The sequence below is a fragment of the Ovis canadensis genome, chromosome 13 (genome assembly GCF_042477335.2).
Source record: "Ovis canadensis isolate MfBH-ARS-UI-01 breed Bighorn chromosome 13, ARS-UI_OviCan_v2, whole genome shotgun sequence".
NCBI classification, from domain to species: Eukaryota; Metazoa; Chordata; class Mammalia; order Artiodactyla; family Bovidae; genus Ovis; species Ovis canadensis.
Window position 1 is genome coordinate 67,609,710 of NC_091257.1, and position 24,520 is coordinate 67,634,229.

The following is a 24,520-nucleotide window of genomic DNA, read 5'->3' on the forward strand; positions in this document are numbered from 1 at the left end:
ATGCACTGACCATTGCATTGGGTTGAGTGTGGGACCTCTAGAGCAGGGGTCAGCAAACCATGACCCTGGGGACCAAATCTGGCTTGTGGCTTATTTTTGTAGGACCTCAGAGCTAAGAATGATTTTTGCATTTTTAAAGGGTTTTAATTTGGGGGGTGTGTGTGTGACAGAGACTAATGTGGCCCACAAAGTCTCAAATATTTATTATCTGACAATTTATGCAAAAGGATTGCTAGTCCCTATTCTGAGATCTGATGAGATTGGGCATTTTCAGGGTCGCATGGCTGTCCCTGTTCTTGGAGGTAGGCAGTTTCATCTGTGCCATGTTTGGGGAACATGGCAGAAGTGAACAGATAATGATATTTGTAGAAATGAAAAACTTGTTGAAATTTAAAAGAAATGCATTGACTCATTAGCAGATTAGGCATGGTTTAAGAGAGTGTTAGTGAACTGGAAGATCTAACCAAATAATTTATTGAGAATGCAACAAAGATAAAGAGGTGAAAGAGCGGTTAGGAGATGTGGAATAAGTCTAGCCCAGAAAGCAGGAAGGATTTTAGTGAGGGTTCTCTTCAGAGAAACAGAAGCAATAGGATATAGCTATAGATAAAATGAATGGGGCTTCCCTGGTGGCTCAGAATGGAGAGAAGAATTTGCCTGTAGTGCAGGAAATAGCGGGTTTGATCTCTGGAGGATCAAAGGATCGGGAAGATCCCCTGGAGGAGGGCATGGCAACCCACTCCAGTATTCTTGCCTGGATAATCCCATGGGCATAGGAGCCTGGCTGGCTACAGTCTGTAGGGTCACAAAGAGTCAGATGTGACTGAAGCGACTTAGCATGCAAGTACATAGATAGATATAGATAAGAGGGAATTTATTATAGGAAATGGCTCACATGTTTGTGGAAGCCAGGAAGTTTCTCAGTCTGCCATCTGTGGGCAGGAGAACCAGGGAAACTGATGATGTTAATTCAGTTTGAACCCAAAGGCCTAAGAATGGGGTTGAGGGCAGCTGATGTAGGCCCAAGTCTGATACTGAAAGCCTAAGAACCCAGAGTGTCCGAGGGACAGGAGGAAATGGATGTCTCAGCTCAAGCAGAGATAGAACTAATTTGCCCTTCCTTCACTTTTTTGTTCTATTCTTGTTCTCAGTGAATTGGTTGATGACCGTCCATGTTTGGGAGGGCCATCTGCTTTACTCAGTTCACCAACTCAGATGCTAATCTCTTCCAGGAACACCCTCACAAACACAACTAGAAACAGTGTTTTACCAGCTGTCTGGGAGTCCCTTAGTCTAGCTGAGTTGACAACATAAAATTAACCATCATCAGGAGGAACAATATTTGAATAGCTGGTGGATGTAGTTTCCCAAGAACTGATGAAAAACACTGAGCCAAAAGGTACGGGAATGCATCTCAAACAGGATAAAAAGAAATCCGGGCTTGTACCCTTGTAATAAACCAGCAAAACACCAAGAACAAAGAGAAGATCTTGAAAACATTTTAAGTAATTCAAATTTATAATGGTCACAAATTGTTCAGGATTTCTACTTTCTTGTACCATTTTTGTTAGTTTTCTGGGAATTTGTTCTTTTCATATATTTTGTTGTTAGTCATGTCTGACTCTTCATGACCCCATTGACTGCAGCACACCAGGATTCCCTGTCTTTTACTATCTCCTGAGTTTGCTCAAACTCTTGTCCATTGAGTTGGTGATGCCATCCATTTCATCCTCTGTTGTCCCCTTCTGCCTTCAGTCTTTCCCAGCATCAGGGTCTTTTCCAGTGAGTCGGCTCTTCGCATTAGGTGGGTATCGGAGCTTTAGTTTCAGCATCAGTCCTTCCAGTGAATATTCAGGATTGACTGGTTTGATCTCCTTGCTGTCCAAGGGACTTTAAAAAGTCTTTTCTGACACCACAGTCCAAAATCAATACTTCAGCACTCAGCCTTTTTTATGGTCCAACTCACATCTATACAGGACTACTGCAAAACCATAGCTTTGAACATACGGACCTTTGTAGGCAAAGTAATGCCTTTGCTTTTTAGTGTGCTGTCTAGGTTGGTCATAGCTTTTCTTTCAAGGAGCAAACGTCTTAATTTCATAGCTGCAGTCACCATCTGCTGTGATTTTGGAGCCCAAGAAAAATAAAGCATTTCATCTGTGCTTTCACATTTTTTAGTATAGATTTGAATAGATTTTTTTATGTTTTGTGTAGCATATATAGCTGTGATCTTTTTTATCCTTAATATTTATTTTTACCTTATTTTCATCATTCTCAAAAAAATGTTAATTTTATTTTCCTTTTCAAACATTGAACTTTAGATTTTGTTGATTCTATTGTATGTGTATTTTTTTAAAACTTTTATTCTTGTATTTATTATTTCCTTTTACTTGATGGCTTTATTTTGCTGTGTTTTGTTTCTTAATATGGAAGTTTGTTCTTTGGTTTAAAAATTTCTCCTTCAATATGCATTTCTTTCTAGATACTTCTTTAGCTGTATTCACTAATTTGGCATGCAATACTTATAATTCAAATCAAGTTTATTCTAGTTTTCATTACGATTGCTTCAAGGACCCACACGTTGTTTAGATGGGTATTAAAGGGTGAAGGTATTAAAGCTCCTCCTTGCTTTCCATTGCTGCTTTCTAAACATTATTTCCTGTTTCTCTGAGAAAACCCCCAGCCACCCATTACTGCCTGGTAGCATTCGATTTCGTACTGGGAAGGACTGTACTTTTTGGATGAGGAGGCAAGATGCTATTGATCAAAACAGTTTTGGGGTCTCTAAGCTGTTGTACTTCCTCATCTCAGATTTACTATCCTGATTGTATTGTTCCAGCTTCTGTCAGTATCTGCAGACACCTCACAGACAGGAAGCTTGAACTGGTGGGGCTGGTGGGAGGGTGCGTGGAGAAATGAGCCTAAAGCTGCATCTGTTCATCTTCCCAGAAACCTAACTAAGTCATGTAATTCAACTGGTCTTTTTTGGGCCTCTGAGAACATAGCTAAGTTTTGAGCTAGTGGGCATCTTGAAGACTACGTGATCTAACATCTTTTGTAGATGAGGTATCAGCTATAATGATGTTCAAGAAGCTACAGAATCAGTTTTTCCATTCCTTAGAAGAAAAAAAAAAAGGTTTTTATGTGCCCATTGTATGCCAAATATCTTTGTAGATGCTGGGGGTACAGTAGTATACAAAGTCAAGTCCCTGCCACCGTGGAGTTTACATCCTAGGAGACAGGAAATCAAGTAAATATGTAGTACATACTTGGTACCATAGATGTTGGTACATGTTAAGGAAGGTTGCATTGAGTCCCTCAGTGGAGGGGCAACATTTCTAGCAGAGACGTGGAAGGATGATGAAAGCAGTGATAGTACGAACCCATGGCCTCTTCATTCAGAGACTTCACTACCCATGTGCTAAGATGTAGCAGTGTGGGAGGCTGACCAGGGTTCCTGGGGAAGATTTCAGGGGCAGGAGGTAATTTAGGTATTCACAGAAGGGTGTGTAGGTCATTTAGAGATGGAGGGTGGAAAGAGTTGAAAGCCAATCCAGAGAGAAGAAACTCTTGGAGGTGTGAGATTCATCCTGCTCGGGAGTTGGACGAAAGACGGAAGGATCTAACGTGAAAGATCTAGAATGTATGAAGCCTTGAATGAAGGCCAGGGTGAGGGGCTTGGGCCTGATGACTCTTACTCTCCATAAGGCAGTGTTTGATAGCAGACTAGTTTGGAGGTGATGTGCAAAACATTTCCCACCAAGTTCCAGCTGAGGAAATGGCAGCAGGTCTGAAGGAGGCTACTGGCTTGCCAGGTGTGCTCCAGGCTCAGCTTTGAAAAGCCATGTGGGCCTTTCTTGTCTCTGTGTTCACCCACTGGGAAGGATAATACACTGCAGCATCTCTTCCTCTTTTTATTTAGCCTGGTGTATGGCTCACTGTGTCATTTTGGTGTAATTAAGCTGGAGGTTTTACTCTGAGCAGTGTTAATGGGGACTTACGGAAATGAATGTGCTATTTAAGTTCAAAGGACTAGGCAGAGCTTCAGGAAAGGAAATTACATGAAACAACCACAGGATGGCAGCACTTAACACTCATTTCCTGAATTTTTCACATCAAATTTCAAAGGTGTCTGGCAATTCCCAGGCCAAATAAACCCTGCAACATTCTTTGGTAACGATTTATACATATTTGCAGCATTTCTTTACAGAGACACATAAGAATGGGAAGCCTTCTAGAAAGATCGTTTAGGAATACTGGGTAAAAGTTTTAATCAGTCAATGCTGTTTGTGTTCATTACCTGAGCCTGAGGATATTTGATCTTACCAGGCCTATGATGATATCTGTTACTTATTGAGAACTTAGTCTAACGCTTGGCACTTAGTCTTATATGTGTCAGCTTGTTGAATCTTCACAGCAGAATCTGGAGGTCCCTGTGCACCTGTCCTTAGGTTGCTGCTGCTGCATTGCTTCAATCGTGTCTGACTCTGCGACCCCATAGATGGCAGCCCACCAGGCTCCTCCATCCATAGGATTTTCCAGGCAAGAGTACTGGAGTGGGTTGCCATTGCCTTCTCTGGTCCTTAGGTTAATTCCTGATATATTTTGATTTATTTCTAGTATCATATATGCTTTGTATTTGTGCTGTTTTTTGTTTCTTTGTCCTCCTTTTTCTTAGAGGCACTAGTAACCTAAGATCACTTTATTTTTAATTTTTTAGTAACGTATTTTTTCTTTTTTATTGAGGTATAGTTGATTTACAGTGTTGTGTTCAGTTCAGTTCAGTTCAGTCGCTCAGTCGTGTCCGACTCTTTGCGACCCCATGAATCGCAGCACACCAGGCCTCCCTGTCCATCACCAACTCCCGGAGTGCACTCAGACTTGAGTCCATTGAGTCAGTGATGCCATCCAGCCATCTCATCCTCGGTCATCCCCTTCTCCTCCTGCCCCCAATCCCTCCCAGCATCAACGTCTTTTCCAGTGAGTCAACTCTTCACATGAGGTGGCCAAAGTACTGGAGTTTCAGCTTTAGCATCATTCCTCCAAAGAAATCCCAGGACTGGTCTCCTTCAGAATGGTCTGGTTGGATCTCCTTGCAGTCCAAGGGACTCTCAAGAGTCTTCTCCAACACCACAATTCAAAAGCATCAATTCTTTGGTGCTCAGCCTTCTTCACAGTCCAACTCTCACATCCATACATGACTACTGGAAAAACCATAGCCTTGACTAGACGGACCTTAGTCGGCAGAGTAATGTCTCTGCTTTTGAATATGCTGTCTAGGTTGGTCATAACTTTTCTTCCAAGGAGTAAGCATCTTTTAATTTCATGGCTGCAATCACCATCTGCAGTGATTTTGGAGCCCCAAGAAATAAAGTCTGACATTGTTTCCACTGTTTCTCCATCTATTTCCCATGGAGTGATGGGACCGGATGCCATGATCTTCGTTTTCTGAATGTTGAGCTTTAAGCCAACTTTTTCACTCTCCTCTTTTACTTTCATCAAGAGGCTTTTTAGTTCCTCTTCACTTTCTGCCATAAGGGTGGTGTCATCTGCATATCTGAGGTTATTGATATTTCTCCCGGCAATCTTGATTCCAGCTTGTGCTTCTTCCAGTCCAGCATTTCTCATGATATACTCTGCATAGAAGTTAAATAAGCAGGGTGACAATATACAACCTTGACGTAAGGTTTCAGGTATATAGCAAAGTGATTCAGTTATATACATATATTTCAGATTCTTTTCCATTAGAGTTTATTAGAAGATGTTGAATATAGTCTCCTGTGCTATACAGTAGATTCTTGTTTATAGCACTGTGTATCTGAGGCTCCAATACTTTGGCCACCTGATGTGAAGAGCCGACTCATTGGAAAAGACCCTGATGCTGGGAAAGATTGAGGGCAGGAGGAGAAGGGGATGACAGAATGAGATGGTTGGATGGCATCACTGATTCAGTGGACATGAATCTGTGCAAACTCCTGGAGATAGTGAAGGACAAGGGAAGCCTGAGGTGCTGCAGTCCATGGGGTTGCAAAGAACCAGGCACAACTTAGCAACTTAACAGCAACAACTTATCTGTTAATTGCAAACTTCTAATTTATCCCCCCTTCTCCTTTGGTAATTATAAATTTGTTTTCTACGTCTGTGAGTCTTGTTTCATAAAGAGGAAGTTTATTTGCGTAATAATTTTTTAGATTTCACATATAAATTATATAATAATATGATACTTGTCTTTCTCTGTCTTAGGGTGATAATCTCTAGGTCTATCCATGTTACTGCAAATGGCATTATTTCATTTTTTATGGCTGAGTAATATTCCATTTTATATATATATATATAGATAGATAGATAGATAGATAGATAGATAGATAGATAGATAGATAGATAGGTGTGTGTGTGTACTGGCTCCTTGTATTGAGAGCATGGAGTCTTAGCTATTGGACTACCAGGTAAGTCCCTACCATATCTTTATGTCCATTTATCTGTTGATAGACCTTTAGGTTGCTCCTGTATCTTGGCTGTTGAAAACAGTGCTGCTATGAACAGTGAGGTTCATGTACCTTTTGGAATTAGAGTTTTTGTCTTTTCTGAATACATGCCCAAGAGTGGGATTGCTTGGTCATATGGTAACTCTTTAGTTTTTAAAGGAACCTCTCCATAGTGGTTGCACCAGTTTATAGTCCCAAAAATATTTCAGGAGGGTTCCTTTTTCTCTATACTCTCTCCATCACTTATTATTTGTAGACTTTTTGATAATGGTCATTCTGACAAGTGTGAGGTGATACCTCATTGTAATTTTGATTTGCATTTCTGTAATAATTAGTGATGGCACATCTTTTCATGTGCCTATTGGTCATCTGTATGTCACTTTGGGAGAAATGTTTATTTAGGTCTTCTGCCCATTTTTTGGTTAAATAGTTTTTTTCTTTTTTTCTTGATATTGAGCTGTATGAACTGTTTTGGTATTTTGGAAATTAATCTGTTGCTGACTGCATTGTTTGCAAACATTTTCTCCCATTCTGTAGGTTATCTTTTTGTTTTGTTTATGGTTTCCCCTGTTATGCAAAAGCTTTTAAGCTTACTTAGGTCCCATTTGTGTATTTCTGCTTCTGTTTGCATTAATCTAGGAGATGAACCCAAAAAACTATTGCTGTGGTTTATGTTAAAGAGTGTTTTGCCTATGTTTTCCTTTAGGGGTTTTATAGTATCTGGTCTTACATTTAGGTCTTTAATCTATTTTGAGTTTATTTTTGTATGTGGTGTTAGAGAATGTTATAGTTTCATTCTTTTACATACAGTGGTCCAGTTTTCCCAGTACCATTTATTGAAGAGGCAGTCTTTTCTCTGCTGTGTATTCTTGCCATCTTTGTCGCAGATTAATTGGCCATAAGAGCAGGGGGTTGCTTCTGGACTGTCTATCCTGTTCCACTGACGTGTATGTCCGTTTTTGTGCCAATACCGTACTGTTTTGATTATTGTAGCTTTGGAGTATATTCTGAATTCAGGGAGCATGATTCTTCCACCCCTGTTTGTCTTCAAGATTGTTGTGTCTATTCAGGGTCTTTTTGTTTTTTTCCATACAAGTTAAAATTTGTTTTTGTTCCAGCTCTGTGAAAAATGCCTCTGGTAATTTGATAGAAACTGCACTGAATCTGTAGTTTGTCTTGGGTAGTATGGTCATTTTAACAATATTGATCCTTCCAATCCAAGAACACTGTAGATCTTTCCATCTGTTTGTGTCATCTTTAATTTCTTTCATCAGCATCTTATAGTTTTTTGGAGTACAGGTTTTTGCCTCTTTAGGTAGGTTTATGCCTAGGCATTTTATTCATTTTGATGTGATTGTAAATAACCTAAGGTCACTTTAAATTAAATTTTCCATTTGAACTTTTTAAATATTTTTTTTTGTTGTTGTTTATTTAGCTGGGCTGAGTCTTGGTTGAGGCACATGGGATCTTCAATCTTTGTTTCAGCATACAGGATCTTTATTTGAAGCATGTTGGATCTAGTTCCCCAATCAGGGGTCAAACCCAGGCCCCTTGCATTGGGAGCATGGAATCTTAGCCACTGGACCACCAGGGAAGTCCTCTTGAGTTTTTCTGACACACAGCTGGTATGGGGATTTTTGATTCTCTGTGTGAGGGGTGTCTTGAGATATAATTTCTCGAAGGAGATCTTTGTCTTCCACTTTCTGCTGAGGTCAGAATAGACCAATGTCCCTTTCTGCATGGCAGGTTTATTCCTTATTGTCCCTTTTACAGCATATGGAACTTTGTTGTCCCAGCTTTGGGTGGGCTCTACAAAGCATATCTGAATTGAGGGTCACCAGTGTAGTGGGTGCTGTTGGTACCCTGCCTAGGTTCCTACTGGCTGGTGCATCACTTCTAGTTTCTGTAAGTATCTGAGTCACGGGGCAATCAGCTGTCCCCCTTGATCTTCAGCAGGAGTGTGTTTTTACTTATATGCTTCTTTGTATAATGGGCCTGTTTATGGACACTAACCATGTAGATTCTTAGAAATGAAAGAATCAGCCTTCAAAAATAGTGTCTGACAGAAAATTTTAGTGTCTGTTTCATTTCCCTCCAGTAAGGAATGTGCAGACAAAGTAAGGTAATATTAGTAAGATAACAGTTATAGTTCTCTGGATAAACTGTTAAGTAGACTTGCTAGTTCAATCAGGCTTTCCTGGTGGCTAGATGGTAAAGAATTTGCCTGCAAGGCAGGAGGCCTGCGTTTGAGTCCTGTGTCAGGAAGATCCCCTGGAGAAGGAAATGGCTATCCACTCCAGTGAAAAGCAGAGATAGCACTTTGCCAACAAAGGTCTGTATAGTGAAAGCTATGGTTTTTCCAGTAGTCATGTACGGATGTGAGAGTTGGACCATAAAGAAAGCTGCACACCTAAGAATTGTTGCTTTCAAACTATGGTGCTCGAGAAGACTCTTGAGAGCCCCTTGGACAGCAAAGAATCAAACCAGTCAGTGCTGAGGAAAACAGCTCTGAATAATCATTGGAAGGACTGATGCTGAAGCTGAAGCTTCAATACTTTGGCTACCTGATGCAAAGAGCCAGCATGTTGGAAAAGAGTCTGACGCTGGGAAAGATTGTGCGCAGGAGGAGAAGGGGGTGACAGAGGATGAGATGGTTGGATGGCATCACCGACTTAAGGAACATGAGTTTGAGCAAACTCTGGGAGATAGTAAAGGACAGGGAAGCCTGGTGTGCTGAAGTCCGTGGAGTCGCAGAGAATGGGGCACCACTTAGTAATTGAACCGCAACAAAATTCAAATCATTCTTAGGTGAATTGAGGAAAGAAAGAGAAAGGAAAGAGGGACGGAAGGAAGGGTGCTCTTCATGGTTGATGATCCCTAGGCTGAGTAGTGAAGCTTTACGATGATCAGCCCTGAGAAGGCAGAGATGAAACTCCCCTCACACTGTTTTCTAATGAAATGTCCCAGCTATAAAGTCCTACCAGATGAACATCCCTTCTCTCTTACCCATGCCTTCTTCCTCTACCCATCTCCCTAGCTCATTTGAAGTTTCCTTTTGCTTGATGGTTCTAGGATCCACCATTAACGAATCCACTGATGGATGTCTTTCAGAAAAGCTTTAGTGTTTTCATGACAGAGATCTGGTAACTATTTAAATTAAGAAACCTGTTAAAATGTGTCCAAAAATTCTTTGACCACTCTCCATTCAAGAGCTGGAGCCTAATTTCCATCTCTAAGTGTAAGCTAGACTTAGTGACTCTGTTCTAATGAACAGAAACTGGTGGAATTGATAGTGTAACTTTTGAGAACAGGTTATAAGAGGTGTTGTGGCTTCCTCCTTGCTGTCAGATCACTGGGGGGAAGTGAGCTGCTGTGTTGTGAGGATACCTAAGCAGCCCTATGGAGAGGTCAGTGTAGGGAGTAAGCAAGTCTGTGGATGGCCAGCAAGGAACCAACACCTCCTGCTAGCAGCCATGAGTGAGCCACTTGTGAATGTATCTTCCCACTCCCAACAAATGTTCTGATGACTGTAGCCCTGCCTCAGATTGTGACTGCAGCATGCAGAACCAGAATTTCCTGGTGAAGCCAATCCCAAATTCTTGATCCACAGAAACTGTGTGAGATAACAAACGTTTACTGTTTTAAGCTGTTAAATTTGGGGGATAATTTATTATGTAACAATAGATAACATACATTCCTTCACATAAAGTTATGTGTCATCAGAACAGGATAGTTTGTGTTTGTGGTGGGTGAGTAGGGATATTGGTCAGCCTTGGAAGCCTGAGGGTAACCTCTGGGAGTCCTGGACTGAGACTGGCACCCTGCTGATACTTGTCCCATGCTGGCAAGGCCTCCTCAGTGGTCTGGCCTCCCTGGCTGATGCCCCCACGAGACTTCTGCACCGAAGTGACATGCAGGATGTGATCACCAGAGACGAGGCTCTGCACTGTACTCTGCAGAGCTCCTCCCCCTCCCCCAAACCCTTTACAGTAAACAATCACTCATTTTAGAATTTCGTGCATAGAAAGATTTTTCTGCCCTGAGCAATATTTTGTTTCCTTCACCAGGTCTTCCCTGATGGCCCGGAATGTAAAGAATCCATCTACAATGCAAGAGGCCCAGGTTTGATCTCTGGGTCAGGAAGATCCTCTGGAGAAGGAAATGGCAACCCACTCCAGTATTCTTGTCTGGAGAATTCCATGGACAGAGGAGACTGGTAGGCCACAGTCCATGGGGTCTTGAGTCAGACACGACTGAATGACTAACACTCTCAGTTAGGTCAGAGGAACCATGCTGCTCTCTCTTTGCCTTGCTGCCAGAGGCTCCAGTGCCCTTTTGATGCTTGATGGCATCAGCTCTCCTCCAGCTAGTTTCTGGAGAATCACCATTTCCCACTCACCAAGGCTGGACTTCATTTTACTTTTATTTTCATTGGCTTCTTGAACCTTTTGTTTACACTGCATCACCCCCTTTGGAAGGAAGTGGTTGGTGGTCAGGAATGTGTGTCCCTCTGCAACCTCTTCCCAGCTGGTGGAGCTGGTAGAAACCTGTCCCCACGTGGGCTCCGTGCAAAAAGTCTATGATGGTGATCATGGCCCTGCCCCCTCTCCCCGAGTCTGGAGCTGAGGGAATCTGCTGTGAGTGCAGGGTCCAGAGCTGCCTGAGCCAGGACTCTGGGATGGGTAGTTAGTTGGGGGAAGGCTCAGCTCTCCTAAGAGGTGGATGAAGCCATTGTCCTCTGGGCAGCTAACAAGAGCCTGAGACTGAGTCATCAAAGTCCCCACAATCGGTGAGAGTAGAGAGAACATGCACGTGTATGAGAGAAGAGAGGAGGGGGGAATGATTTGGGGGGTGGGGTCTGAGGATCAGCCCCAGGACCATGCTCCATTAGTCCCAGCTGTCAGTGGGGTGGTCTCCAGGCCCGCTTTCCAGATGTTGACCTCCAAGGATGAGCTTGAGGCTGGGCTTGGCCAGAGTCTGGTCTGACACCAGGGGCCCGAGATACAGGGAGGTGCTGGGAGGCAGGCAGCACAGTCTTGCCGGCAGAACTGGAGGCCCCAGAGCCCTGTGCCTTCTGGTCCAGGGTCTGGCTTTGGCTAGCAGAGTGATGGGCAGTCCCTGGAAATGAACAAGACAAGAATGAGGATATAGGAGATTTCCCTACAGTGGCCTGGTGTGGAATTGGAGTTCTTGGAAGCTGCCCTGTGCTCTAGGTAGATTCCAGTCCTATATGGTGATGTAAGAATGGCTGGATCACCTTGGGCACCTGGGGGCACTTTGGCCCATTCTTGGTATAACAGCTGTGTTGGAGGAGTCTGATCTGCTGGATAGAGAGCTAGATTTTGAATGCTGGTCTTAGGCTAGACTCTCTGAGCCTGGTTTTGTTGAGAATAAAATCAGACCTATAATAAGAGCTCACAGATGGCTACCAGGGTCAAATATGATGATAGAAAGGGTTGTAGAAACTGGATCAACCCCAGGACAGTGCCCTGCTAGTCAGATCCATTTCCAGCTCTTTCACCTACTTGTTTCCCTTCTTTCCTTAACTCCGAGTTGGGGACAATTACTGGCTTGTTCTTCACCAAACCCAGTTCTAGGACATAGAAATAGACTAAATTTCCATTGTGGATAGTATGGCCTGTGGCTGAAGTCCAGGCTTTGATGGGCACTGTATCCATGAGTGACCTCTAGGCTCCTCCCACTCCCAGCCTGATGCAGGACAGGATGAACAGAGCCAGGGTTCCCCACATCACTACTTGGGAGGAGAGTGGCCATCAAGTGGAAATACCCAATTTGGGCTTTATAGAGTGAGAAATTTTTATTGTGTTTGAGCCATTAGCTGTTTTAGGCCTGCTTGTTAGAGCAGTGTCAGTGAATACTTCAAGAAAGAGAGGGCTTCCCTGGTGGCTCAGATGGTAAAGAATCTGTAGTGCGAGAGACCCAGGTTCAATCCCTGGATTGGGAAGATTCTCTGGAGAAGGAAATGACAAGAGAAGTTAAATGAAGGCAGTGATAGATGCTGTTGGGAGTTTTCCAGGTGAATGTTTAACACTCTTCAGTTTCCCCCTACATCCTAGTCCCACTGATGTGTTCTGATAGCCCGTTCATTAAAAAAAAAAAATCAAACAGTGCAATATTGATTTAATCAGCATAAAATCGAAAGAGCTTCAGATCTGTAATAAAAAATTCAAATTTGGAGAGGAGCAAACTTTAGATCAGCAGCCAGTAAAGAATGTAGGGGAAGGGAGTGGATAAGGGGTACAGGAACCCTGGGACTCTGGGGCCATGAATGGACCACTGTCAACCCAATGTTAGTTTCTTGCTTTCTCATGGAAAATGTTTTATAAACCTATTTTTTCTTTTCCATTGATGTTCAAATACATCCATCCATTTTTTGTCTTTTTTTTTTGTTGGTGATACGGCAACATAATGTCGCATTTACTCCATTTCCTACCCCTTGTGAAAAAAATCGGGTGAATTCAAACACTTTCTTCAGGTCCATGATAAATACCAACCACTCGCTCTGCTGCATTTCATCTCTGAACCAGCTGTGGACAGACTGCAGCTGATCTTGCTAAGAGGGCTGTAGCTTTGAAATGCCTTCCTTACATTTTTGAGACTCACCAGGAATAGGTTCTATGTTCACACAGACTTCTTGTCCTCTTCTTGCAACCCCCACTTGTTCATGGCTTATTTTAATACCTGTTGCTACTCCAATATCAATGAGTGTTTGCTAGGAATATCCAAATAGGTGCCGTTTTTCCTCCTGACTTGCTTCCACAGTCACTCTGCACTATTGCATTTGGGGAACTGAGGGTTTTCACCTTCGGGGAAATAACTGCTATGGGGCTAGATTCTTCTTGGTTCTGTTTCCTGAAGTCTAGCCTATATGTTATAAAGGCAGCAAATAAATGGTAAATAATTTCCGTACTATAAATTCTAACTAACTCCTAAACTCTCAGCAATTTCTTGTGCATCTCATTCAATTTCCACATGAAAGGTTAAAATTACTGCATACTGAAACTTAAATTTTGATACAGGGACAATCCTTGGAAAACAAGAACAGCTCAGAGATGGTCTCTTTCAGTTTGCTTTCCTCACTGCCGAAGTAGAGGTGGTCTGTGATTCTCCCCTTTGAAGTTTTGTCACACTTTGGAATGTGTGTGGCCCTTCCTCACCATGTTACTCTAGTTGTTCTAGTGCTTCTTGTCTTTTAAGAGAATATGAATTGGTTCTGGTGGGAGTAGCAGCGGCTAGATGCAAATATCCCTATTTCTTCTCTTAAAAAATGCTCAAAACAGCGCGGAAAACAAATAGCTCCTCCATCCCTGGCAGCTGCATTCCATATAAGCCAACCTCAGGGCATCTTAAAGGGATCTGGGTGGGACACCAGGCATGCTCCTACAGTGGTTTAAGTAGCCAGATACTAAGAGGATATGACATGGGAAATGATAGATGTGGAGTGAGATGAAGGCAGAGTCACTTCAGAAATGAAATAATGAAGAACCATCACCATAGACAATGTGGCAGGAGACTCAGAAATGAGGGAAACAACCCTGGTACTTCCCCATTTTACAGACAGTCCTCCTCCCACTGGTTTCAGGAAGTCTGTAAGCACTTCACATGCATAATCCCACCTCATTTGCACCACCCTGGGAGGCTACCTATGATTTGCTCTTGCTTCTTGCTTCTATTTGCCCAACTTCATACAGCTAGTTAGAATTTGTCCCAATTCTGACTTCAGTCCCACATGCATCTGATTTCGTAGCATTTGCTCTTTTCACTTTCCATGTCGCCTTGTAAAAAGTAATCATTGTGCAATAGAATATACCTTCTTTGGTGAGCTGGGTGTCATTTTTGGAGTTGCTTTTATCCGTGTCCTCTGAATCTCTGGCTGTGGCTCTGCTTTTGACAGATTTATGGCTCTTCTCAACTTCACGGAGCTGCAGGGAAAAAAATGAATGGTTGGTCCTGGCCAGGGAAATGGGTATTTTGAGTTTTGGACCCCGGGATGGTGAGATCCAGAGGGCAGCCACCTTAAATCACTGGTTCTTGTTCTCACTGCTGGTCGGAGTGGGCACCCAGGACTCAGGTTTGCATAGCATTTGAAGGGACATCTGGCCAGGGGAAGACAGACCCTCAGCCAATCCTGTATTTCAGTGCTTTTCTACACCTGGGCAGGAGGACAGTGAGAGGGGCAGGAGGAAGTGTGGGTGGGGACTGGCAGTGAGGCTGACTTGAGATTAGTTCCAGAAGAGAGGGTGAGAAAGCAAGGAGGACAGGGCTTAGGGAGGGTTGGGGTCCAGCTTTTTCCACATTAAAGGGGTGGGGGTGGGTGTTGTGAGAGCAGAAGAGTCAGGGTGTCATCAGATGTTGAGAGAGGCTGCGCTAGTGTGGAGGGGAGTCACGGAGGCTCCTTAGGCCATGGGGCCCAAGCACTATGTCGTTCTGACAATGTTGTTTTCTTTAGTATTTCTAGTACTCGTTTTAATCAGTAGGAGTTATTGTGGGTACTAGTTTTATTATGTTTGAACACTGGTTTAACCCATTGACTTTTTCCTGTTCTTTAGCAACTGCTCAAAATTTAAGTCATTGAAAGAAAGTGAAGTGGTTCAGTCATGTCTGACTCTTTGCGACCCTGTGGACTACTATGTGCCAGGCTCCTCCATCCATGGGATTTTTCAGGCAAGAATACTGGAGTGGGTTGCCATTTCCTTCTCCAGGGTATCGTCCCAACCCTGTGATCGAACCCCGGTCTCCCGCATTGCAGCCAGACTCTTTACCATCTGAGCCACCAGGGAATCATTACTGTTATGTATTCCCAATTACCCTCAGACTATAAATGGGTGTCACTGAATCTCTCAAGGCTGCTTCCTACCATACAGATAACTTAGGGTTTGGTTTAGAAGAAGTCCTTTAAAGAACACAACTTGGCTTAAAAGGTGAATTAGCAAAAGCCAAAAACATAACATTTTGTTTAATGAAAACTCCCGACAGACTTACCGCTTGGATTTTCTTTCTCAGCTGGGCATTTGCTCGAGAAAGGCTTTTGGAAACTGAGTTCAAGTAGTAGATGGCCAGGCTGCAAGAGAAAAGAATGCTCCAGAGGTACTGTGATCTTGGAAAATGATGAGAGCTGGACACCTTACCTAGGAATCATAGCTGGCTTCTGGGAGTAGATGACCTACTTTGCCTCTGGGCAGGGTGGTGGGAAGTCTAACCATCGTAAGTTCCCCACCTAATATCAAGAAGGTCTTGGATATCCCTGTTCTCTCTATTTTATTGAACACAATTTTAGTTCTCTGAGTGTTTAATGAAGGCTAGCTAGAGGAATCAGTCCCCTTCTTGGAAATCTGAAGAGGCAGGGGAGAGGCAGTGTTTCTTGTCTGCAGGAACAGCCTGGGTACCAGGCTCTGTGCCATGTGGATCCCACTCCACATCTCCATGGTTTTGATGAAACTCTATAAAGAAGAAATGATGACCTCCATCTTTAAGGGTCAGCATCCTGGAATGCAGAGAGTTAAGTCATTTGCCCAAGGCCACCTTATCTGTTAGCACTTGTCAGAGGCCACATTTGATGCCAAAGCCCTTTCCACAGTCTTCAAATGCAGAGGGAGAAGAGAGAGGTGCTAGGTGACCTGCTCCAAGTTTGCTTAGAAACTGCATAGACCCTGAAGGCCCTCCCCCAGGGTACACGGACAGGAATGTCTGTCCTGGACTTGTGGTTTTCAGAGGCCGGCCCCCGCTGGCTGACTGGGTGTCCTTAAAGCTGTAGTCTGGTTTCCCTTTCATGGGACCTGGGATTTGGGGTTATGACCTGGATGTACCACTTGAGAGTGAGGGGCCACAAAAGCCTGGGATGCCTCCTGGACTAGGTGCTCTGATAGCTTGTCCTTATCTCTTTCCTTCCTGCCTTTCAAGCCTCAGCTGCCCAGTTGAGTCTTCTGATCCTTGCCCTGGGGCTACCCTGAGCCACTTGAGCAGGGTCCAAGAGCTCTCTGCAGGCAGAAGGGAGGAACTACATTGCCTTTGGCAGAGTATAGGTCAGAGGTGTCCTGTGAGCCTCCTCAAGCAGACTCAGAGGACTATGGGTGATGAGAGGCCAGAGGGAGGACAGGTGAAGGGACCACCATCTGTTGGGAAGGCACCCAGCAGGCTTTGCCTGCTCTCCTCATTCACAGCCCATATTTTAGGGAGGAACTGGCTGTTTCTTTTGAGGCTGTTTTCTGTGCAGCCTGCAAGGTCTGGTTTGGCATTTGGGTTGCAGCATTTCCTCAGGTGGTGGTCATTACCACGTCAACCTTCCCTCACATTCAGACTAGACACAGAAACCAAGGATGTAAGGAAATATACCTATTTTGGAGAGCAGTTCAGCACTGTCTACAAAGATTGAAGAAACACATACCTATGACCCAGCCATTCCACTTCTGGAAGTCTGTTTTAGAGAAAACTGTGTACAAGGAGACGTATATAAGGAGAACATTTGCAATAGCACAAGAGTGGAGACAACCTACTCTATGCAGAGAGATGGGTAAATTATGGTTTATTCATACAACTGATAAAAGCAATTTTCACATATTAAGGTTTGGGGAAGTCATTCTGGCTTAAAGATGAGTTAACTTGAATTTTATGCTAACTGAAATAGCCTGTTTGTGGCCTATGAAGCATACATTACATCTGCTTTCTTTGTTTCTTTTTTCCTCTTGGCTTATAGGATCTCAGTTCCTGACCAGAGATTGAGCCAGGGCAATGAAAGTCCAGAATGTTAACTACTAGGCCACCAGGGGATTCCTATATCAGCTTCAATTATGAAATAAAAGGGTGCATTGACTAGAAGTAAAGAATGTCCATGTGAAAAATAAAGATTAAATGTCTCCTTTCCTAGGATTCCAATTCCAGTCCTCCTTCAATGATAAGACTCCCTTCCCAGGTGCCAAGGCCATACTGACTCATTGTGTATGTGCTGATCTATTTCTTTTTTTTTTGAAACCTCGAAGGAATGTATCCCTGATTTGTTTAATGTTCTTTGTACTGATAAGATATAAAACTGTGCTGAAAACCAGGATTCTCTGGAGCAGCTTCTCAGAGTTATCTAAGAGGCTATCTTCTGGGATATAGTCTTCAGTTTGGCTCAAATAAAATCCTTTTCTCTTCCTATTATAGATTGTTTATTGATTATTTTTGAGACACCGTGGAACACAGAAGAGTCATTAAAATGTGTGTTCATGTATCCACATGAGAAAGTCCCCCAAACATAATGTGAGTGAGGAAAGCTGTGTAGTCTGAACCAGTCATGAAAAATTTTATAACTCAGAAGCAATAGTACATACATGTGATTAAATGGTTCAGATTGAAAATGATTAAAATTAATCCAAATAGTGGTTACCTTTGGAGAGGGAGGGAGAGAGAAAAATTAGGTGGGCTTGAACTGTAATGTTTATGTCTTTTAAAAAGAGACCAATTAGAAGTAAATATTGCTAAAATGTTAACATTTGTTGAATCTTGTGATCTTGTACATGATTGTCTGCATATGTCTGTATGTTGGGACTATTTCATACTGCCCTCTTCCTTCCTTGAACATTCATTGCCTGCTATGCCCCAGCCATGGAGCTGGTACTAGGGACACAGATCACCAAGCCCACTCACATGTTCAGTCTGTGAGGATGATGGTGACAGATGCACTGAATGCTCTCGTGTACGGGGGGCTCTGCAGAGAAAGCCCATGAGCCCAGCAGGGATAGGCTGCGTCAGCCGCAGCTTTCTTGAGGGGTGGGTCTTTGATATTTCTGGTGGATGTTTTGGAGAGAGCTGTAGCTGCTGCCAGACTCCCCTTATCCTTGGGCCCTGTCTTCACTGTGTTCCCTGAAAGACATACATTGCCAGTGCCTGATGCCTCCTCTCCAGCCTGCACAGAAATCATTCTGTCCATGGATGCAGCTGGCCCAAACTGCCGGGGAGTTAACCAACACCTCTCCCCTGCCACATCTCCCAGCAGCACTCAACACATGATGGATGGGAACTGATCTAAAATGTCCCAATCTTTCACCCTTGAGCAGCATAATTCAAAGGCACACTGTTTCCCAGAGCTTCCATCAGGATTAAAGTCACCGCAGGAGTTAGAATGCACCTTCCTGTCCCTTCTCTGTCTTATGTCCCTACACACACTGCCCCCTCCAAGAAACTACTTGCACTTAAATCCTTGTCTGAGGATCTACTTCTGGGAAATCTAGATTGAGAGGGCAAGAAAGAAGGACCTGCCAAGGAAGTCTTAACTGCAAGGGGAGGTCTCCATGAGGCAGGGCCATGGCTCCTGGCTAACTTACAACATCAGCAGGATGGCTGGAATGATCAGGCCTGGATTGGCGAGGAAGGCAAAGATCTTGCCCAGGAAGGTTGGGAAATCATTTTCAACTGTCTCTTGGATGACGTCATACATTCTGTTTTTCCCACTGGAAAGAGGAGAGGATACATTATAGCATATGTCTTAACTCATGGCATGAATGACTGTGTCCATACCTGGAGGGTCCAGGTTGCCACTCACCACTGCTCTCCTGGAAGAACAGAGCTCTTCTGCACAGGGACTGCAGTGAATTGACACATAGACATCACTATGTATGAAACAGATAACTATTGATAACCTACTGTGTGACACAGGGAACTCTGCTAAGTGCTCTGTGGTGACCTAAATGGGAAGGAAATCCAAAAAAGAGGAAATACATGTATACAAATGGCTGATTCACTTTGCTGTACAGCAGAAAATAACAACATTGTACTCCGATAAAAATTGGAAAAAGGAAAAAAGCCCCATGAGGGGATGTCCTGTAGGTGAGGGCTCAGGGCTGCCCCAGCATCCTGACTCCCCAGCCCATGATGCCTTAACGATCTATCAGACTACCTTGGTCTCCTGTGCCTGGCCCCTTCCTTGGCAAGATGAACATGTTTGTTTTTTTCCTTGTGTACTCTCATAGGAGAAAATGGTCTGTGATGTGGCTTAGAGACCAACATGGAGCTTCCTCTGGGCCCCTGGACTTGGGGGCAGCTCTCCAGAGACTGATGTGATGGACACCTTCATGGTGACTCAAAGATACCTACAGTTAGTCTTCAGGTTGTAATTCCAGGAGATTGATTGCCTAGGGTAGGCTCCTGGACAGTTTACAACAGTAACTTTTATATTCTTTGAATGTCTAACAACCATTTCGTAGACTGTCTTCCATAAATACCCGCCCAGAGATTACTGACTGCTGTTGGCTTTTGATTGGTAGTTTGGTGCCAAGAAATGAAATTTGTGTTTTGAAATTCCTGATTTAAATCCTCATTTCTCCATTTATTAGCTGTGGGACACCATAGACAATTTTCTTACCTTCTGCCTGTATTCATACAGTCACTCTCCCTGGTAGAGCTGTACTGTCCAATGTGACTATTAAATTAAAAATTCAATGTATTAGTCACACATTTCAAGTGCTCAGTAGTCATGTGACTAATAGCTCCTATATTTGAGGAGCCGATGTGGATTTTTTCCCCTCATCTAGTTCTATTGGGTAGTGCTGCAGAGATTTGATATCTTTGGGTAAGATACTGAAAATTTCTCTGCCTTGGTTTCCTCATCTATAAAATATAGTGCAATAATGATATAGTATAATGTGGTATTATAAATATAATAACAGCATTTGCCTCAGAAGATTGTTTAGAGAATATAGACATGAACTTATATGAACTATTGAGGATGGGGCAAAAGTGCCCTGCAAAATGTTGCATCTAGAAGCTTTGCCTTTCTCTCATGTGTCAATCAGGACTGGCCAACCAAGGGCCATGGACCAAATTCTGCTTGTTACCTGATATTATAAGGCCTGGGGGCTAAGAATGATTTTTACATTTTAAAATAATTGGAAAAGATCAAAAGAAGAGTAATATTTTGAGACTCATAAAAATTCAGTGTCTGTAAATAAGTTTTTTTGGAACACAGCCATGCTCATTTATTTGTGTATTGTCTGTGGCTGCTTTGTACTATAATAGCAGAGATGAGTAGTTGTGTTAGAGATGGCGTGGCTGTCTCAATGTTGAGCACTGTTGCACAGCATACTATAAAATGCAGTGATGCAGTTGTAACATGACAGCATTTCAAGCACCATACATATCACCATATTATGACATGTAATTTATTATTTTTAAAATTACCAGTGCATACCCATTTTTGTTTGTAAAAACAAGAAAAGTGGACTTCAAATGGTATGCTTAAGTCACAATAGAGTGTAAATTATTTTTTCATTGAATTATAATGTATTAGATGATGTATCAGTTTTCAGTAATTACTGTATAACAAATTACTACATAGGTGGCTTAAAACAAGACAAACTATTCTCTTACAGTTCTGGAGCCCAAAAAGTCTGAAATGGTTTCACTGGACTGAAACCAAGGTGTTGGCAGGGCTGCTCCCCTTTCAGAGGGAGGCTCTAAGGAAGACTGTTTCCTTTCCTTTTTCAGCTTTTAGAGATTCATTCCTTGCATTCCTAGGCTCATGGCCCCTTTCTGTTTTCAAAGCTAGCAGGATAAAAGCTTCAAATCTCTTCCTGCTTTCAAAGTCACACCACTTACTGATCTTTTATAGTCAAATCTCCCTCTGCCTCCCTCTAATAAGGACACTTTTAGGGCCGATCAGGGTAATTCAGACAATCTCCCCATCTCAACATCCTTAATCAGATAATCAAAGGCCATTATGATATATAAGGTAACATTCAGGAATTAGGACCTAGATATTTTGGGGAACCATTATATAACCCACCAGTCTGCTCTCTGGGTTCAAAGATTCATACTCATTCTACCTGCAAAATACATTCACCACCATCCCTACATGGTTGAAGTCTCAGCTTATCTAAATATCATGGACTCAAAGTCCCAAATCTCATCATCTAAGGCAGATAGTGCAGGAACGCCTAGAGGAGCCATCCCACATTGAAGCTCAGGAAGGGTGGCGGGAGGACATACCCCTCATCCAAGGTAAGGAGCAGTGGCTGTGCTTTGCTGGAGCAGCCGTGAAGAGATACCCCATGCCCAAGGTAAGAGAAACCCAAGTAAGATGGTAGGTGTTGCAAGAGGGCGTCAGAGGGCAGACACACTGAAAGCATACAGAAATCTAGTCAATCTAATCGCACTAGGATCACAGCCTTGTCTAACTCAATGAAACTAAGCCATGCCCGCGGGGCAACCCAAGACGGGTGGGTTATAGTGGAGAGGTCTGACAGAATGTGGTCCATTAGAGAAGGGAATGGCAAACCACTTCAGTATTCTTGCCTTGAGAACACCATGAACAGTATGAAAAGGCAAAATGATAGGATACTGAAAGAGGTAGTCCCCAGGTCAGTAGGTGCCCAATATGCTACTGGAGTTCAGTGGAGAAATAACTGCAGAAAGAATGAAGGGATGGAGCCAAAGCAAAAACGATACCCAGCTGTGGATGTGACTGGTGATAGAAGCAAGGTCCAATGCTATAAAGAGCAATATTGCATAGGAACCTGGAATGTCAGGTCCATGAATCAAGGCAAATTGGAGGTGGTCAAACAGGAGATGGCAAGAGTGAACGTCGACATTCTAGGAATCAGTGAACTAAAATGGACTGGAATGGGTGAATTTAACTCAGATGACCATTATATCTACTACTGCGGGCAGGAATGCCTGAGAAGAAATGGAGTAGCCATCATGGTCAACAGAAGAGTCTGAAATGCAGTACTTGGATGAAATCTCAAAAATGACAGAATGATCTCTGTTCATTTCCAAGGCAAACCATTCAATATCACAATAATCCAAGTCTATGCCTGAACCAGTAACGCTGAAGAAGCTGAAGTTGAATGGTTCTATGAAGACCTACAAGACCTTTTAGAACTAACACCCAAAAAAGATGTCCTTTTCATTATAGGGGACTGGAATGCAAAAGTAGGAAGTCAAGAAACACCTGGAGTAACAGGCAAATTTGGCCTTGGAATACGGAATGAAGCAGAGCAAAGACTAATAGACTTTTGCCAAGAAAATGCACTGGTCATAGCAAACACCCTCTTCCAACAACACAAGAGAAGACTCTACACATGGACATCACCAGATGGTCAACACTGAAATCAGATTGATGATATTCTCTGCAGCAAAAGATGGAGAAGCTCTATACAGTCATCAAAAACAAAACCAGGAGCTGACTGTGGCTCAGATCATGAACTCCTTATTACCAAATTCAGACTTAAATTGAAGAAAGTAGGGAAAACTGCTAGGCCATTCAGGTATGACCTAAATCAAATCCCTTATGATTATACAGTGGAAGTGAGAAATAGATTTAAGGGCCTAGATCTGATAGATAGAGTGCCTGATGAACTATGGATGGAGGTTCGTGACATTGTACAGGAGACAGGGATCAAGACCATCCCCATGGAAAAGAAATGCAAAAAAGCAAAATGGCTGTCTGAGGAGGCCTTACAGATAGCTGTGAAAAGAACAGAAGCGAAAAGCAAAGGAGAAACGGAAAGATATAAGCATCTGAAGCAGAGCTCCAAAGAATAGCAAGAAGAGATAAGAAAGCCTTCTTCAGCGATCAATGCAAATAAATAGAGGAAAAGAACAGAATGGGAAAGACTATAGATCTCTTCAAGAAAATTAGAGATACCAAGGGAACATTTCATGCAAAGATGGGCTTGATAAAGGACAGAAATGGTACGGACCTAACAGAAGCAGAAGATATTAAGAAGAACTGTACAAAAAGGATCTTCACGACCCAGATAATCACGATGGTGTGATCACTCATCTAGAGCCAGACATCCTGGAATGTGAAGTCACGTGGGCCTTAGAAAGCATCACTACGAATAAAGCTAGTGGAGGTGATGGAATTCCAGTAGAGCTATTTCAAATCCTGAAAGATGATGCTGTGAAAGTGCTGCACTCGGTATACCAGCAAATGTGGAAAACTCAGCGGTGGCCACAGGACTGGAAAAGGTCAGTTTTCATTCCAATCCCAAAGAAAGGCAATGCCAAAGAATGCTCAAACTACCACACAATTGCACTCATCTCACACGTTAGTAAAGCAATGCTCAAAATTCTCCAAGCCAGGCTTCAGCAATATGTGAACCGTGAACTTCCAGATGTTCAAGCTGGTTTTAGAAAAGGCAGAGGAACCAGAGATCAAATTGCCAACATCTGCTGGATCATGGAAAAAGCAACAGAGTTCCAGAAAAACATCTATTTCTGCTTTATTGACTATGCCAAAGCCTTTGACTCTGTGGATCAAAATAAACTGTGGAAAGTCCTGAAAGAGATGGGAATCCCAGACCACCTGACCTGCCTCCTGAGAAATCTGTATGCAGGTCAGGAAGCAACAGTTAGAACTGGACATGGAACAACAGACTGGTTCCAAATAGGAAAAGGAGTATGTCAAGGCTGTATATTGTCACCCTGCTTATTTAACTTCTATGCAGAGTACATCATGAGAAACGCTGGACTGGAAGAAGCACAAGCTGGAATCAAGATTGTCAGGAGAAATATCAATAACCTCAGATATGCAGATGACACCACCCTTATGGCAGAAAGTGAAGAGGAACTAAAAAGCCTCTTAATGAAAGTGAAAGAGGAGAGTGAAAATGTTGGCTTAAAGCTCAACATTCAGAAAACGAAGATCATGGCATCCGGTCCCATCACTTCATGGGAAATAGATGGGGAAACAGTGGAAACAGTGTCAGACTTTATTTTTCTGGGCTCCAAAATCACTGCAGATGGTGACTGCAGCCATGAAATTAAAAAGACGCTTACTCCTTGGAAGAAAAGTTATGACCAACCTAGATAGCATATTCAAAAGCAGAGACATTACTTTCCTGACTAAGGTCCATCTAGTCAAGGCTATGGTTTTTCCGGTGGTCAAGTATGGATGTGAGAGTTGGACTGTGAAGAAAGCTGAGTGCCGAAGAATTGATGCTTTTGAATTGTGGTGTTGGAGATGACTCTTGAGAGTCCCTTGGACTGCAAGGAGATCCAACCAGTCCATTCTAAAGGAGATCAACCCTGGGATT

At 42.9% G+C, this 24,520-nt stretch overlaps 1 protein-coding gene across 1 annotated transcript in view; it reads right to left on the reverse strand.

The window, feature by feature from the left end:
* Positions 1-10,890: 10,890 nt before the first annotated feature.
* The window catches only part of TMC2 (transmembrane channel like 2), a 101,348-nt gene continuing 87,718 nt past the window's right edge, over positions 10,891-24,520 (reverse strand). Inside the window, exons 17-20 of the mRNA XM_069548176.1 lie at positions 18,809-18,934; positions 15,489-15,567; positions 14,317-14,428; positions 10,891-11,603 (exon numbers count right to left, since the gene is read on the reverse strand). Of these exons, the coding sequence (XP_069404277.1) occupies positions 11,386-11,603; positions 14,317-14,428; positions 15,489-15,567; positions 18,809-18,934 (535 nt within the window). The 3' untranslated portion in view covers positions 10,891-11,385. The remainder of the gene's footprint in view (positions 11,604-14,316; positions 14,429-15,488; positions 15,568-18,808; positions 18,935-24,520) is intronic.